The following is a 17,515-nucleotide window of genomic DNA, read 5'->3' as shown; positions in this document are numbered from 1 at the left end:
TCTTTACCTCATGAAGATGATTGGGTGTCAAACTCAAGGAGACCTATGGGTAAAAATATGAAAATATGATTGTTACGTACTATGGCTTTCCCACTGAAATTCTATGATTTCAACTGTCATGAGGAACAACAAAGTTTTTCAGACAGTGGTTAGTGAGTTATTATTTAAATTCCAAACTCCGTTCTTTATTGAAAATCTTCTATCATTCTATCTTTTCATTTACCTGAAGATCTCTCCAATACACTGTTGACCATAGTGTTAAGAAGATCTGAGCTCAAATGCAGTCTCTCACACTTACTAGTTGTGTGATGCTTGATTAGTCATGCTTTCTTAAAGAGAAGTAAATAACAAACCAGTCTAGTATTTTTCCCAAGAAAACCCCACAAAGTTACAAAGATGTAGATATCACTAAATGATAAAAACAATATAGAACATAGTCTCCAACGAGTTTTTATTCACAATGACCTTCATTCTTATCCCATTTTTTTGTTTCTAATCTTCATCCTTGTGGCAGCTGAATCTTGTCTTTCCTTCATATTACAAGGTCCACATACAGGCAATTAAATTCTACTTCATCAACCATTTCTATGCCCTTTGTTCCTGGGATATCTATAATCTCCATTTATTGCTCCTCTTTATGTGTCTTTGAAGAACTTCAATGGAAATCTGGAAAAGTTCCTGAATAGATCCAATACTAAAGTTTGATATCTAATCTCACTCAGGATCCACTTTGGAAAGGTCAATTTTCTATTTTTCACTTTTTAAACTGGTAGCAAACTCTCAAACTCATTTAAGTAATTTTTACATCTCTTCCTGTGTGCCATAGTACTTTCTTTTTTGAGGACCTTATGTCATAACTTTTCTTGCTTACATTCACTTCACTTCCCCACCTTCTCATCTTTGATGGTTCTATTAACCTGTACTGTTTCCATATGTACTATCCCTTAACCTATTAATCTCTTTTCCTAGAAAATTCAGTCATCAATTATTCCTATCATTTTCTGCATTTGATCCTACTCAAGTTTCTCAATGAATTTGGGGAAAAATCATTGACTGAATTTCTTGCAAATAAAATTCCATAGTATAGACTTGGTCCTTAGGAGAAAGACAATATTTTCAACATCCAGAATTGAGCCACTGTTCACTCATCCAATCAGTACCAAGACTTTCCCATGGCCACTCTCTCTCATGCAAACCTTGTGCAGTATGCCATTAAAACCTTGATTAGTGCTCTCCGTTTCCCCCTTTTTTATGTATCTTGTCCCTAAAATGCCATTTCCAACTATCATTTCTTTCATTCTTTTCTCCTTCAATGAGGTAGCCCTTTTCCTTGCCGTTTACTCTATATGCAACCTCGATGTCATTGTGTGTCATCTTTCCAAGTAAATTCTTCCCTCTAAAATACTATTTTATATATATGTGTGTATATATATATAATATTCAACATATATTTTAACATATTTAACATGTATTGGATCACCTGCTGTCTACAGTAGAGAGTGGGGGGAAGGAGAGGAAAATTTGCAGCAGAAGGTTTTGCAAGGACCAATGTTGAAAAAAATTTCCATCCATGTGTTTTGTAAATAAAAAGTTATAATAAATAATAACAAAGGAAAAAAATACTCATTTTAAATTCTTTTCAACATTCCTTATGTCCTGGCCTTTTATCTACTGAGTCCAAATTTTCCTTTTCTCCCAAATCCTCAGAAAATATCTCCTCTTCTTTTTGTGTCTCAATTCCTTGAGAATATCTTATACAATGGGTGCCTTCCCTTTATTTCTTCTTATTTTCTTAACACTCAACAATCTGATTTCTGAGTTTGTATTCAACCAGAACTTTGGTGTACAAATTTACTAATGGTGTCTTAAATACTCACTCTTATGGCCTCTTCTCAGCCCTCATTCATTGGTATTTATCTGTTGCTTCTGGAATTGTTGATTCCCATTTATTTTATTATATTTACTTTCTAGATTTTCATGGCTATAGTCTTGGTTCTTCTCCTGCTAATTTGACTGCTACTTCCTAGTCTCCTTTGCTGGGTCTTAATTTATCTCACAATCCAGCCTTGGATGGTTGATGTATGCTTCCCACTTCTTATGCTAGGGCTTTTCTTTTTCTCTATAGTATTTCATTTGCTGAAATCATTCTCATTTCATGAATACAAGAATTATCTCTATATTGATTATAAAATCTATTAACCTGGAGCTATCCTCTTTCCTGACTGCCATTCTTACATCCATAACTGAATTTCCTATATCTCATAATGAATGTTCCATACCTGTCTTAAAATTAATATTTAAAAGGCTTAATTTATTATCTTTCTCTCAAAAACTTTCCTCTTTCATATTTTCTTATTCCTGTTAATACCGCCAATATCTTTTTTTCCACTTTGGCTTGAAACATGCCATTTATTCATGAGTTCTCTTCCCAATCTAACAACCCACAATCATTTTGTTGCCAAATCCTCTTAATTTTATATTTATATCATGACATACATGGCACTTTTCTCTCTGACATTATGATGACCCTGGTGCAGGTTTTCATTATCTCATGCCCAAATAAATGTTGCAGACTGCTAGATCATCTCTCTGAATTAAATCTCTCTCTACTTTAGTTCTTCTTCCACTCACCTCTCAAATTGATCTTTCTACATTGGTAATCTAATGTTATCAGCTCCTCTTCAGTAAAGTACAATTACATTTTATTCTAATCAGGTAAATATAAAATTCATATTTTAAATTCAAATCCCTTCATAATCTGGCCCCTCCTAACACTTCCAGTTTTCTTAAACCATATCCCTTACCATACAGCCTGCAATGCAGGAAAACTGGCTTTTTTGATGTTCCTTGAACAAGAAGCTGAACCTCTGGAATCCATAGATTTTTGCTGGACATACACATGGCTGAAATGATTTCAATCTTCTTCTCTATGTCTTCTTTGCCTCTGGACTATTGAAGACCTCAAGTAAAAACCTATGTTTTTTCAAGAAATATTTCTCTATACTCGAAAATGACAGCACCTTCCCTCTGTTGATATCACTCATTAAGTTTGTAAATAAATAATTTGTTGATATCAGTTTGCATGTAGTCTCTCCCATTGTACCGTGAGCGTCTCAGAGAGCAAATGATGTCTTTTGTCTTTTCTTTGATGGTGGGTTGTTTTTTGCATATTTCTTGAAACATAGTGTATTTTAAAGAAATAATTTTGGCATAAGAATTTCAATTTGAAATATGGGCCTATCCTAGTATATTTTTCCTACATATCTGTTGGTTGTTTTTATATTATTTTTGTATTCCATGGCGTTGCAGGGAATGCAAATTATCCACATTGATCTTTGAAGATCAGACTCCAACCTATAATTAAAATCTCTCCTTCTAACTTTAGAGCGTAATGTATAAAATTCAAAAGTTTCTTAGAAATTAATTTTAAGCCCCATTTAATCACAATATAATAATGCTTTAAAAAAATTTACACACAGGTATTTCCTAAGCAGCATCTCAACTATCATGTCTGCTAGACAATTTCTTCTACCTGAACTGAACTTTTTCTTTCTTAGGAAAAAGAATCAAATTTAAAGAAAACTTCAACCTCAAAAGCCCCTCGTTCATGGTGAACCAGGGAAGTAATTTGCTTTGCTGAGAATCCTTGTGTTTGTTAGTCACTGACAGAATTTCTTTTCTTAATTGAGTAGAGTTTCCATTACAGCCTCTAGATATGGAGTGATCCTTTGAGCTTAATTGGTCCAAATCATTAGTATTTAATTTTTTTTAATAATAAAAGCAGAGTTTGGATAATATTGTTGTTAGTGGAGAGCAGAGAACTTCTTCTGCCCCATATGGTGAACATTATTTTTAATGTAAGATGAAACGAAATCACATGTATTATTAAACACATTCTAATTTGCATCATTTTATTTTCCTCCTATTCTCTCAATACAGAGAAGCATATTGGGCCTCATTAAGGAAAGGTAATGGCTCAGGACAGGGAAAAGGTAAGAACAGAAGCCAGGGGTCTTTATTGTCACAATGCTTTACAAATCCAGTAAGAAATTGCAGACCCTGAACATGCCATGTTAAGTCATGAGACAGGAGGCAATTTCTGTGCTCATTAACAGATCTAGGCTTATATGCCAAACATGCTATTCATCAAGATAGAGACGGACTAAATAAAACTATCTCCTTCCCATCTTCTTCCAATGTAACCACTCCCTGGCATACAGGTGCCTAGGGATACTTTTTGGACAAAATAACTCAGAATCAGAAATTCTTGTCAATGAAATTCACAGTGTTCTATGTCTTTGACTAAGCTAAGGTCAACAATTCTTAAGTAATTGTCACAACCCCATTTGGGGCCTGGTAATTTAATATATGGGGCATGGAATTATGAATTGTTATCAGTGAATGTTGTATTTTATACTTAATTTTTATACCTCCATATATGGATCAGCATTAAAAGTTTTCAGGTGAAAGAGGTCAAAAGTGGGCAATGTTTAAAAAGCCCTACCTTAAGTGAAGTCCAGAGCAGGAAGAGTTGAGAAATATTCAGCCAGCACTGGAGCAGGTTCAATGCCAGTTCTAGATGGTATTTGATGCCTTATTCCTTTACATTGTCATGGGGAGTGTTATTTCTTGGACTACTGCATACAGATACAGGAATATTACTTTTATTTTCTTTGAATCACTCAGTTTCTTGCACTTTTAAAATTCTTTATCACTATGTCCTGGCTTGCCCAGCTTCTTTCAGGTCTTAGTCAAAGTCTCACATCCTTGAAAACCTTCTGCCAGTTAGCCATTATTTAAACATCTTCTCTCTTATGCATATATTATGCCTCCTACTTTCTTATCTCTCACTCCTTCTCCCTTTCCCTTTCTTCCCCTCTCTCTGGCCCTCTCACCTCCTGTTCTAGGTTTTTTACATGTTGGGTATCCCCATAGTCTTTGAACTTCTTGAAGCAGGCAGTGCTTTTGCTTTCTTTACATCCTCACACTCAGCACGGGGACTGGACCATTGCTATGTGCCTACTTAATCTTTTGAGTGGCTGACTTTCAATTAGCTCATTCAGTAAGATCTTATGGTAGGCTCTAAACATGCAATCATTGATTCTCTCCTGGAATACAGATCTCTGTCTCAGGTACTAAGTTTTAGTCACTTACCAGGTTGGTCTCTGTCAATACAGCAGAAAGTATAAGAGCAGCAATCAGTGTTTAAGCAGGAAAATATACCTGTAGGACTGTGTGGGTCATATATTGGGGATATTTAGGGATGCAGTTATTATTCTGGCTGTTTCTGAGCTCATCTCTACTTCAGGGCAGATCATGTCATCTGCAAGGAAATGGTACTGTTTGCTTGCGACCCATTTAAAAGAAAATGAACTTTTGTCCCAAGTGTTTAGACCTATCTAGACTACTGATTACTTAAAGTCTCTAGTCCAGCATCAATGAGCAGGTGGGGAGCAGGGAAGAAATGAAGGCCTTATTTTGAAATCTCTCTAATTGAAAAGAAATTAAAAGTCAAGTTTCGCACCCCTAAAATGAGGGCTGATTCTACATTAGGGACTGATAATCATTTCTAGTCAAGATTACCTCAACTTCTATCCCCTACAGAAAAAAAGGATCAACATTTGTACAAAACTCATGAAATATCATTGGTTTGAGCGGTTGGGCCAGAATATCACACTTCTTTTCACAACTTCTTTCCATATATGAGAAGACTTAAACCTCTATAAAATTTCCCCCTCTAGCTACCTAACTTCTTAATTCTACAATTTCTTCAATTGCCAGGGCCTACTCTTATTCTCTCCCTCACCACATAATGAGCCTGATCTTCATTTTGGAGTGATAAATAAGTAATGTTCTTCCAAGTCCAAGAACACTGACATTCCTTGTGCACCCAAGTTTGTCACTTGCTATTTCTCCTCCACTCTTATTCCTTTTCAATTAAACCTTTATTAAGCCCCTACCATGTGCCACACATTGCTTTCACCTATGGTGATTGTGACCAAAAAGAACATGAGATTTCTGATCTCAAACATTTTCCGTTTTTTATTTGTTTATTTTTTTAAAAAATTATTTATTTATGTGTATATAATATACATTTATATATCTATAAAACACAATTTCAAAACACTTTTTTGTGTTTTGCTCTATTTATTTAAAACACTCTGCTTTATGAATTATTTTAGGAGAGAAAAATCAGACCAATCGGGAAGAAAATCATGAAAGAGATAAAAAGCAGAAAAAAAAATGATCATAGTATACGCTGACTTATATTCATACTCCTTATTTCTTTTTCTGGATTCAGATGGCATTTTCTGTATTGCTTTGAATCACTGAACCACTGAGAAGACCCAAGTCTTTCATAGTGGATCTTTGCACATTCTTGCTGTTATTGTATACAATGTATTCTTGGTTCTGATTGTTTCACTCAATATTACTTCGTGCACATCATTCCAGGTTTTCTAAAATCAGCTTGTTTATCACTTTATATATAATGATCATATTGTGTTACCTATGTATACCACAACTTCTCCAGCCATTCCCTAATGCATGGGTTTTCTACTCATTTTAATTCTTTGCTACTAAAAAAAAGAGAGCTGCTACAAACAGTTTTGCACATATGGTTCCTTTTCCCTACTTTATGATTTTCTTGGAACACAGATCCAGTAATGGAACTGCTGGGTGAATGGAACAGTGTTATAGTCCTTTGGACATAGTTTCTGATTGTTCTCTAGAATTGTTGAATCATTTCATAAGTTCCCCAACAATGCATTAGTGTCCCAGTTTTTCCATAACCTTCTCCAACATTGATTTTTATCTTTTTCTGTTATCTTAGTTAATCTCCTTTTGAGGAGTGTGAGGTGGTACTTTAGAGTTGTTTCCTTTGCATTTTAGAGAAATACAATAAATTAGTACTGATGCAGAGCATTTTTTCATATAAGTATAGGTGGCTTTAATTTTGTCATTTGAAAATTGTTCAGATCCTCTGAGCATTTACCAATTACAGAATGACTTTTATTTTGATAAATTTGACATTGTTTTTTATATATTTTAGAAATGAGACCTTTTCAGAAACACTAGCTGTTAATATTTCCCCCAGCTTTCACCTTTTAACCTTGTTTCTGTTTCTTTGTTTTTTTTTTTGTTGCCTTTTTAAATTTAATGTAATCAGAGTTGTCCATTTTGCATTTTATAATGTTCTCTATTTCTTATTTGTTCATAAATTTCTTCCTTCTCCAAAATCTCATAGGCAACTTATCCCTGGTTCTCCTGATTCGTTTAAGGTATCATCCTTTGTACTCAAACCATGTCCCCATTTTGACATTATTTTGGTGGGGTATGCAGTGTAGGTCTATGCAGAATTCCTGACATATTATTTTCCATTTTCCCTGCAATTTTTGTCAAAGAATGAGTTTTTATTATAAAAGCTGGAATTTGAGGGTTTATTAAACACTAGATTGCTATAGGGTTTTATTTTTAGGTTGTGTGTATGTAAGCTATCCCAATGATCCAGCGCTATATTCCTTAGCCAGTTCCAAAAGGTTTTGATGGGGTTGCTGTATAATGTGGTTTTGATACTGCTAAGCCACCATTCTTTATATATTTTTTCATTAATTCCCTTAATATGCTTGACTTTTTGTTCCTGCAGATGAATTTTGTCATTATTTTTTTCTATCTAGAAAATAATGGTTTGTCATTTTGATGGATAATGCACTGAACAAGTAAATCGCTTTAGGTAGATGTGTCATTGGTATCATATTAGCTCAGCCTACCAATGAGCAATTTATAATGTTCCCATTATGTAGATCTGACTTTATTTGTATGAAAAGTTTTCTAATTATGGACACATAGTTCTTAGGTTTCTCTTGGCAGATAGACACATCTTATTTTGTCAACAGTAATTTCAAATGGAATTACTCTTCTATCTCTAGCTGCTAGGTTTTGTCAGTAATATATAGAAATGTTGATGATTTCTGTGAGTTTGTTTTATATCTTGCAACTCTGCTAAAGCTGTGAATTGTTTCCATGCGGTTTTTAGATGATGTTATAGGATTCTAAACCAAAAGTTTGTTTATTTTGTTGATTGTTTTTAATAAAATCATCTCTCAGTTTGATTAGTTCAAAAGTCTTCTTAGTTTCAATTTTATTAATCTAGCCTTGGAGTTTCATAATTTCTAACTTGGTATTTAATTGGTGGTTTTTAAGTTGTTCTTGTTCTACGTTTTTAGTTCCATGCCCAATTCATTGATCTTCTCTTTCTCTGTTTTATTTAGGTAGCTATTTATTGATATAAAATTTCCCCTAAAACTTTGTTAGATGCATCCCATAATTTTTGGTATGTTGTCTCATTATTGTCATTGTCTTAGAGGAAATTGATGATTGTTTCTGTGATTTGTTGGGTGACCCATCATTATTCAGACTGAGATTATTCAATTTCCAATTTTTTTATTCTAACTTTCTCCGCCCTTTATTGAATATAGTTTTTTATTATATTGTGGCCTGAAAAGCAAGCATTTTCTCTTTCTTCTTTTTCATGTTCATAATCCCTAATACATGTGGCATAATTGATCTAATACATGGTCCATTTTTTGTAGGTGCCATGTAGTACCAAGCAAAAAACATATATTCCTTTTATGTCTCCATTTAATTTTTTCCTATAAGTCTATCATATCTACGTTTTTAGGATCCTATTAATGTCCCTAATTTCTTATTGTTTATTTTGTGGTTAGATTGGTATGATTCTGAGAGGGGAAGTGTGAGGTCCCCCAGTAATTTAGTTTTGCTATTTATTTCTCCTGTAACTGCCTTAACATCTTCTCTAGATAGCTGAATGCTCCAGTACTTGGTACATATACATTTCATATCATTAATACTTCATTGTTTAATTTATCCTTTACCAAGATGTACTTTCCTTCCTTATCCCTTTTAATTAGTCTATTTGTATTTTTGCTTTATCTGAGATCAGAGTTCCTAGTGCTGCTTTTTCAATTTCAGTTGAAGTACAATAATAAATTCTATTTCAGCCTTTTATCTTTACTCTGTATTTATCTCTTTCAAATGTGTTTCTTGTAAACATGTTCTACCAGTCTCTTTCTTAATCTACTCTGCCTTTTGCTTCAGTTTTATGAGAAATTTCATCCCATTCATATTCACAGTTGTGATTTCCAGCTCTGTATTTCCCTTCATCCTATTTTCACCTTTCTATGTACTTTTATTCTTTCTTTGGACCCTGTCCTTAATAGCAGTTTTGGACCCATCTCATCCTACCTTATCTCCTATCACCCTCCCCCTTATTTCAATGTTTTTTTTTTTTTAACTAACCCCACCAGTACTTTATTTTCTATTACTCTCCTCCCTTCTCTTCCCTTTTTCCCCTATTTTTTTGCCCTCCTTTCAATGCAACTCCCCTTTTCTTCCTCCTTTCTCCTCCTTCTTTATAGGGATAGATGAATTTCTATATCCAACTGAATGATTGTTATTTCCTCTTAGAACCAAAAGTGAAGAGATCAAGCTTCAGGCAATGCTCATCCCCTTCCCTTCTTTCCACTGATTGTAATACATCTTTTGTGCCTCTTCATGTGATCCGATTTGTCCCATTATACCTCCCCTGTCCTCTTTTAGTACGGACCTTTTCCATCCCTGAATATCTTTCTCTGATGTTGTCACATCATAATCCATTCAGAACTATAACTTGTGCCTATGTGATTTCCACACTCTCTGTTCTAGGAACATACAATTCTCAAGAGTTACATATTTTCGTACCTAGGGATGTGAATAGTTTTACCTTTAAATTATATATATGTACATATATATGTATATATATATAATACACATATACCAACATGCATATATATACATATTCATATACAAACACACACACACACACACATACACACATATATATATATATATATATGATTAGTTTTTACTATTCTCCTAAAGCTCAGAAATTATTCTGCAATTGGAGATATGGATAATTGTGTCTAATCACTACTAACTCATTTCTTTACAATTTTTTTTACTTTCAATTTTCCATATACACTTTTATAAGATTTGGAATTTTAATTTTTTCTCCTTCCTCCCTCCCCAAGAGAGTCAACAATCTAGTACAGGTTTGTATACATATAATCATTTTTCACATAGTTCTATGCCAAAACAATCAGAACAGAAGAGAAAAACTATGAGAAACAAAACACAACAAAAACGTAAATGGGATACTTCAATCCTTGTTCAGTCTTCCTAATTCTTTTTCTGATTCCAGATGCAATTTCCCATCCAAAATTTTGTGGAATTTCCTTTGATTACTGTATTGCTGAGGAGAGCCAAGTACATCACAGTTGTTGATCACACAATGTTGCTGTTGCTGTGTTTAATCGTTTTCATGGTCCTGCTGGCTTTATTAAGCATCAGTTCATCTAAGCTTTTTCAAGCTTTTCTGAAATCATCCTGCTCACCATTTCTTATAAAACAATAGTATTCCATTACCTTCATATATCATCATTTATTCAGCCATTCCCCAAATGAAGGATACATCTCAAGGTATCTCAATGTTCACTCTTTTTTATCTCTTACATTTTTTATTATAGATTTTTATTTTCAAAATAAATATATGGATAATATTCAACATTCACCCCTAAATACCTTGTGTTCAAATTTTTCCCTCCTTCCCCCCTCTCCTGAGTTGGCAAGTGATCCACATGTTAAACACGGGCAATTCCTCTACAAATATTTCCACAAATATGATGATGCACAAAAAAAAAAATCATGTCCAAAAAGAACAAAAAAGCTAACTCATTTTCTTAAATGGGTTTAAGGACCCATTTCTTAATTTTATTTGGTAGATTTAAAACTACTATTTAAAAACTATTTAAATTTTTAATTTATATTTTAAAATATTTAAAAACCTTAAATAGAAAGATACTTTGGCTGGTACTCAGCAAATGTGAAATAAAACACTTTTCTTCAACTTCCAGTGAGAGATCCTTGAATAATTGATTCCACATAGGATGGCTTCCTTCACTTTGGTAAAAATGATGATTACTTCAAATTGCCATTTTGACCACATTCAAATGGAAGCTTTACACAATATTTATCTTTGCATCTCTCTCTATACATAAGTGAACATCTCTGAGCTGGGCACTCCTGGCATTGTTTTTGAGATGTTCAGAATTCTTATAATCTTCGTACTATATTGTATGCCCATCTTTTTTTTTTGCCTGTGAAAATATCATATAACCTTTGAAGACACAGAATCATTTAGTTTTGGGATCACATCCCTGAGATTGAGGACTTTGATTACAAAGGGAAGAGATACGTTTGTGGTTTCTGATCATCTCAGCATTACACACTTATTCTCTACTTCTTAGAACCGTGAATTTTACCTCCATTCGTTCTTCCCCCCTCTTCATCCATACTTCTCCCCTAAATATGCCTTGTGTATTATCAGGTACTCATGAAAAGAGCTGGAAGAAATTGAGATACCATGATGGTTGATTTTAATATAAATTTTTGTTCTGTTATCTAAGCTATAGGCTTCAAAATCAAAAGGCAAATATTTTGCCCCTTCTGAATCCACTTACTCTATCATTCTCACAAGTGCCTCTGAGGAATCTTTAAGAATGTTCTCAAAGGTCTCAAACAACCGAATTCTCCTACTCTTCCCGTCAAGCATCTTGGCTCTTAAATATGGAGGCCATTTGTGTAGTTTGGTGCATCACTTCCTCACTCTTTCCTCCAGTTCTCTTTTAAAATATTGTTCTTTTAAAAGTTAAATACAAAAAATAAAAATAAAAATGCAGACAAAACAATACATTTTCTTGTGCATAGCAGAACATAAGCCAGGATTCAAAATATGAAACAATAAATTCCAGTTTGGAGAAAATCCGTGTAATAAATAGTTTGTATTATGTTCAGAGCTGTCCATCTTTACTTTGCTTCCTGGTAAGTTTTCTTTCTTCTCTGCTGTGCACTTTTTACATTATACTATTTTCCCTTTCTTCCTGCCCCAACTTACCTCCAGAAGACTTCAATTAAATGTAAATATGTTTTATATATACACATATAGATATCTATAATCATGTACATATATGATATACACATTCCTATACATCTATTCGAAGGTGATACATGATTTGTTTTTCCTCTGTTTCTTGTTAATGTACATACCTTGTACACACACACACACACACACACACACACACTATATGTGTATATAAATATATATATATATATATATATATATATATATATATATATATATATATATTCTTCCTTCTTTAACCCATTTCTGCTGGGTGTATATAAGCTTCTTCCCCAGTCTAATCTCCCCTGTATCAATTCTTCCTCTTGTACCACATTCATATAAGATAAGTACTTTTAAAAAACCTTTTCCTACAGGCTATTGATTTTTAGAGTTACATCATATGTGGCCCTTCTCTTTTTCTCAGGCATACCCTTTCTTTTCGAATTCATGTGTATGTTTGTATGTTTAAATGTCTATATCTTCTTATATGCATAGATTGTGCATATGTAGGCACATAGACATGCATGCATATATGTAAGTGTATATTCAATATGGAAAATTGTTTTGATCAATATATTTTGATAATTGGTCTTGTTTGTCTTAGTTCTCAGTTCAGATGTGAATGGATTGAAATGGGGGGGGGGTGATAACCTAGCTTGTGGCCAATTAAAACAAAGAAAATATTTTCTAAGGAAGTTAGGACAAGGGGAAATGAAAGAATACCCCAAAGTTTAAATTCATGGGTTTTATCTCCTGGTTTATCTCTTTTGATCCTGATCACATTTTTAAAAACCATTCAATAATTGGGTTTTGTCCAGTCATTTGCTTCTTATCAGGTTCCACGTTCTGAGGCAGCAGGAGATGAATCTTGTCCCCTCCTGCCTCCTGTTAATATCTCCATAATCAGGAGAGGTTTAACTGTGGTGATCATTTTTAGGTGATGAATGATGACTACTCCATGAGAGCTGGGGGCCCTTACCTGTACAATTAATAAATAGTATATATTATGTTTGAAGTTCTCCATCTTTTCTTTGCTACTTTGTAGGTTTTTTTCTCTCTGCATTTTTAACTTCCTTCTCTTTCCTCCCTTTCCTGCCCCTCCATATTCTCCAAGCAGGCTACAATGAAGCAAAGACGTATTCATACACACTGAGATGTATATGTATATGTATACACACACACACATCCATATAAATAGCTACCTATACTCATAGACATAAATACATTCATATACATTTATGTAATGCTGTACTATGCTTGTTTGTCCTGTTTCTCTGAACATGTGTTTTTCTAAATCTGATGAGATATCTTTTGTTATAACATACCCTTATTCTATCTTGTATTTCAAGTAGTCTAAAACATTATTAGTCAATATATTGACCTATAGTAAAATTTCCTGATTTTTCACTTCTTAATTAATGTATTTTAGCTTTAACTTTGACTGAAATTAATTACTCCCTATATTGTAATATATTGTAATAAATTCTTCAGATCATTATTATGCTTGTATGTATCTCGTATTTTCTTTCACTGCTAACTCCTCTACTTTATTTCTACCAGCTATCTTGCCTTGCTGTTACTTAAAAACCTTCAATCCAACTTTCACTCCCTTTTGCTCTTCCCCACACTCTTTCCCTCCCCCTTTATCACATTCCCATTAATCTACACACCTCATACCATTCCTGTTAATCTACTTACCCTTCTCTGCCCCTTAATCCTATTCCAGGCTCTTCTTATTTCTTTATAAATTTAAATATTTTTTAGACTCTTCTGGATATATTTTGTTCCCTCTAATGCATTCTTCCTGTGAATAGAATTCCAATATTACTAGCCCTCTTCCCCAATCTAGCCTATAGGTTAGATATCTTTTGTTTATCAGATCTGCTCCAGTTGTCAGGAGGTTGTCCTCCCTATCTTGGCTGGTATTTCTTCCCTCTGCATTCACCCTGAGATGTTACTGAAGCTGGTTAGTGGAAGAAATCAGGAGAACTTGGAATTTTTTGAGCTATTCTGCTATCTTCCAGAATCCTGTGTACATATTTGATGTGGATGTCCATTACAGTATAAGGGAGATTCAGTTACTTTTAAAACTCTCAAAAAGCAGAAGAACTAAGGATATTGTTACTAATGCTGAACAGAATAAAAAGGCTGGCTTTTGGGTGACAGAGAGAGAAGGTCTGAGGTATATATATATATATATATATGTATATTTGTATATCATCCCAAGGCTTATGGATTCAATGTAAAAAAATATACAGAATAAAAATCGGACTGAATCCATTAAAGTAAACAAAGGTGGCCACTAGAAGCAGGATAGCTTGGGTTGCCCCAATTTCAGAAGGTATTTTTGTGGAGGGGCTATTACTGATATCTAATTTTTCTGTCCCTATGTGATTCATAAAGTAATATCCAGTCAAAGAAGTAATTTTATTAAAACAAAAAAAAAAAACAACCCGCTCACAAACTACACACTTTATTCTATTCCTGCAAGCTATACACCCTTCTATACATGTCTTCAATTCTATTCCATCTTCTTATTTCTTTAAAAGTTAGGACATTTTTAATCCTCCCAGATATAAATGTATTGTTACCTCTTTATGTCATGCCTGCTCTGCATAGCATTACAGAACTACCTCCCCTCATTTCCCTATTCAAGTTCTCTATCCTGGAGATATTCTGGTATCTTTCTTCAGATATACTGCAATTTTCTAAAAAGGACCACTGTTTTCTCCAACTAGTGTCCTATAGGCATCTGAAATGTTGTGGATTAAGTCTGGAGAGTTTTGAATTTTATGACCGGCTCTGCCACCTTGCAAGAATTCTCAGTAGGTCTTCTATATAGATCAGCCTTACAGGGTAAGGGAGATTGTGTAGTTTTTCAAATTATCCATGAGCACAAAAACTGGGGATCTGGTTACTAATGCTGATCAGAATGAAAGGGCTGACGGCTGGATAACAAAGAGAGAGAAGGGCTGATGTATGTATCATCCAAGTGTTTGTGAATTTAAAATAGGACATACACAAAATAAAAATGGGACTGAATATATTAAACAAAACAAAGGTGGCCACTAGAAATATGATAGTTTGGGTTGCTCTAGTTTCAGGGGATACTTTTGTGGAGGTGCTATTACTATGTATATGATTGACATTCCTCTTGTGTCTGTATAGAATTAAGACCATATAGACACTAGAAAATATCATGAGGCATGCAAAGAAGGTATCGTGGACAAATGTTAGGATTTCAAATTTTATATTATTATTATTATATATGTCTAGAGCTCTATACCCAGTGTTGCATCCATATTTACTGACTGTGCTGTTCTTTGGAAAGTTATAATGTAGAAATGTAAGCATATCTAATAGTAGATTAAAGATCCAGCATAGAACAATGCATGGAATAATGCACTTGGATGCTTTAAATTTCAGCTGTGCCCACATGGAGTTGGTGGGACTAATAGTAATGGCCTGGAAGATACTCAAGAGGCAGATGCTGTTTAAGGAGAGACCCCGGCTTATTGTCTGCATATATGTTATGATTTTAATCCCACTCTTGTCCAGGACACATTTTACCTTCCAAAGCCTTGTTATGGTAGGTATTCCCCTAAAAAGAAGTACCATGGCATTGGAAAAAGCTAAATGGATGATAATTGCATTTTTAGGTCTTAATGTATGAGTAGTCAGGAAATTAAAGCTATTTAGGATGAGGAGAGTTAAGTTCCCCAGGCATCCAATTCCTGTTGGGTGCAGGTATACTATTCCCAGAATTTCATCCAAGGTCAACATTCTTTACCTCATGAAGATGATTTGCTGCCAAACTCAAGATTACCTGTGGGTAAAAACATGAAAATATGCATGTTACATACTATGATTTTCCCACTGAAATTCCATGATTTCCAGTATTATGAGGAACAACAAAGTTTCTCAGACATAGGCTACTGATATGTTATTTAAATTCAAAATTTCATTCTTAGTTGAAAATAGTCTATCATTCCATCTTTCCATATACCTGAAGATCTCTCCAATACTGTACTGACCATAGTGTCAAGAAGATCTGAGTTCAAATGCAGTCTCTCACATTTACTCATTTTGCGATCCTTGATTAGTCATGTTTGCTCCAGAACTAAATAACAAACCAGTCCAGTATCTTTCCCAAGAAAACCCCACAAAGTTACAAAGATGTACATGTAACTAAATAATAAAAACAAAATAGAACATATTCTCAAACTAGTTTTATTAATAATTACCTTTATTCTTATACTTTTTGTTATCGTCTCTCTGATCTTCATCCTTGTGACAACTAAAATCTTGTCATTCCTTCATATTACAAGCAAGGTCCATATCCAGGAAATTAAATTGGACTTCATCAACTATTTCTATGTCCCTTGTACATTTGTTCCTCGGATTTCTATAATCTCCATTTATTGCTCCTCTTTATGTGTCTCAGAAGAATTTCAATGGAAATCTAGAAAAGTTCCTGAATAGATCCAACAAGAAATTTTGGTATCTAATCTCACTCAGAATCCATTTCGCAAAAAGTCAATTTACTATTTTTCACTTTTTAAACTGGTAGCTCACTCTCAAACTACTTTAAGTAATTTTTGCATCTCTTCCTGTATGCCATAGTACGTTCTTATTTGAGGACCTTATGTCATAACTTTTCTTGCTTACATGCACTTCACTTCCCCACCTTCTCATCTTTGATGATGCTATTAACCTCGACTGTTTTCATATCTACTATCCCTTAACCTATTAATTTCTTTTCCTAGAAAAACTAGTCATCAATTATTCCTATCATTTTCTGCATTTGATCCTATTCAAGTTTCTCAATGAATTTGGGGTAAAATCATTGATTGAATTTCCTGCAAATTAAGTTCCATAGTATGGTCTTAGTCCCTAGGACAAAGACAATATTTTCAACATTCAGAATTGAGACATCGTTCACTCATCTAATAAGTCCCAAGACTTTCCCATGGCCACTCTCTCACATGCAAACCTTGTGCAGTATGTCACTAAAAACTTGATTAGTGCTCTTTGTTTTCCACTATTTTATGTCTCATGTCTCTAAAATGCCATTTCCAACTATTATTCCTTTCATTCTTTTCTCCATTAATGAGGCAGCCCCTTTCCTTGCCATTTTCTTTATATGTGACCTTGATGTCATTGTGTGCCAACTTTCCAAGAAAATTCTTCCCTCTAAAATACTATTTTATATTTGTGTGTGTGTGTGTCTTGGATTTAACATATATTATATCATATTTAATATATATTGGATCACCTGCCCTCTACGGGAGAGGGTGGTGGCAAGGAGAGGAAAATTTGGAACAGATTTGCAAGGGCCAATGTTGAAAAAATTATCTAGGCATGTTTTTTGTGAATAAAAGCTATAATAAATAATAAAAAAGAAAAAAATACTCATTTTAAATTATTTTCAACCATTCCTTATATCCTGGCCTTTTGTCTACTGAGTCCAACTTTTCCTTTGTCTTCCAAATCCTC

The 17,515-nt window shown here is 33.9% G+C and overlaps 1 protein-coding gene across 1 annotated transcript; it reads right to left on the bottom strand.

Annotated features, from left to right (window-relative positions):
- Positions 1-14,902: 14,902 nt before the first annotated feature.
- On the bottom strand, positions 14,903-15,802 carry LOC100923110 (vomeronasal type-1 receptor 1-like). The gene has a single exon (XM_003774453.1). The coding sequence runs from the start codon at positions 15,800-15,802 to the stop codon at positions 14,903-14,905; it is 900 nt and encodes a 299-aa protein (XP_003774501.1).
- Positions 15,803-17,515: the final 1,713 nt, after the last annotated feature.

Source organism: Sarcophilus harrisii, chromosome 6 (assembly GCF_902635505.1).
Source record: "Sarcophilus harrisii chromosome 6, mSarHar1.11, whole genome shotgun sequence".
Lineage (NCBI taxonomy): Eukaryota > Metazoa > Chordata > Mammalia > Dasyuromorphia > Dasyuridae > Sarcophilus > Sarcophilus harrisii.
The sequence above is the reverse complement of the archived record's forward strand: the minus strand, read 5'-3'. Positions and strand labels throughout refer to the sequence as shown.

Bases quoted from the DNA above. Each gene is read 5' to 3' on its own strand.
- LOC100923110 (XM_003774453.1), bottom strand. From the start codon at position 15,802: ATGTTGACCTTGGATGAAATTCTGGGAATAGTATACCTGCACCCAACA.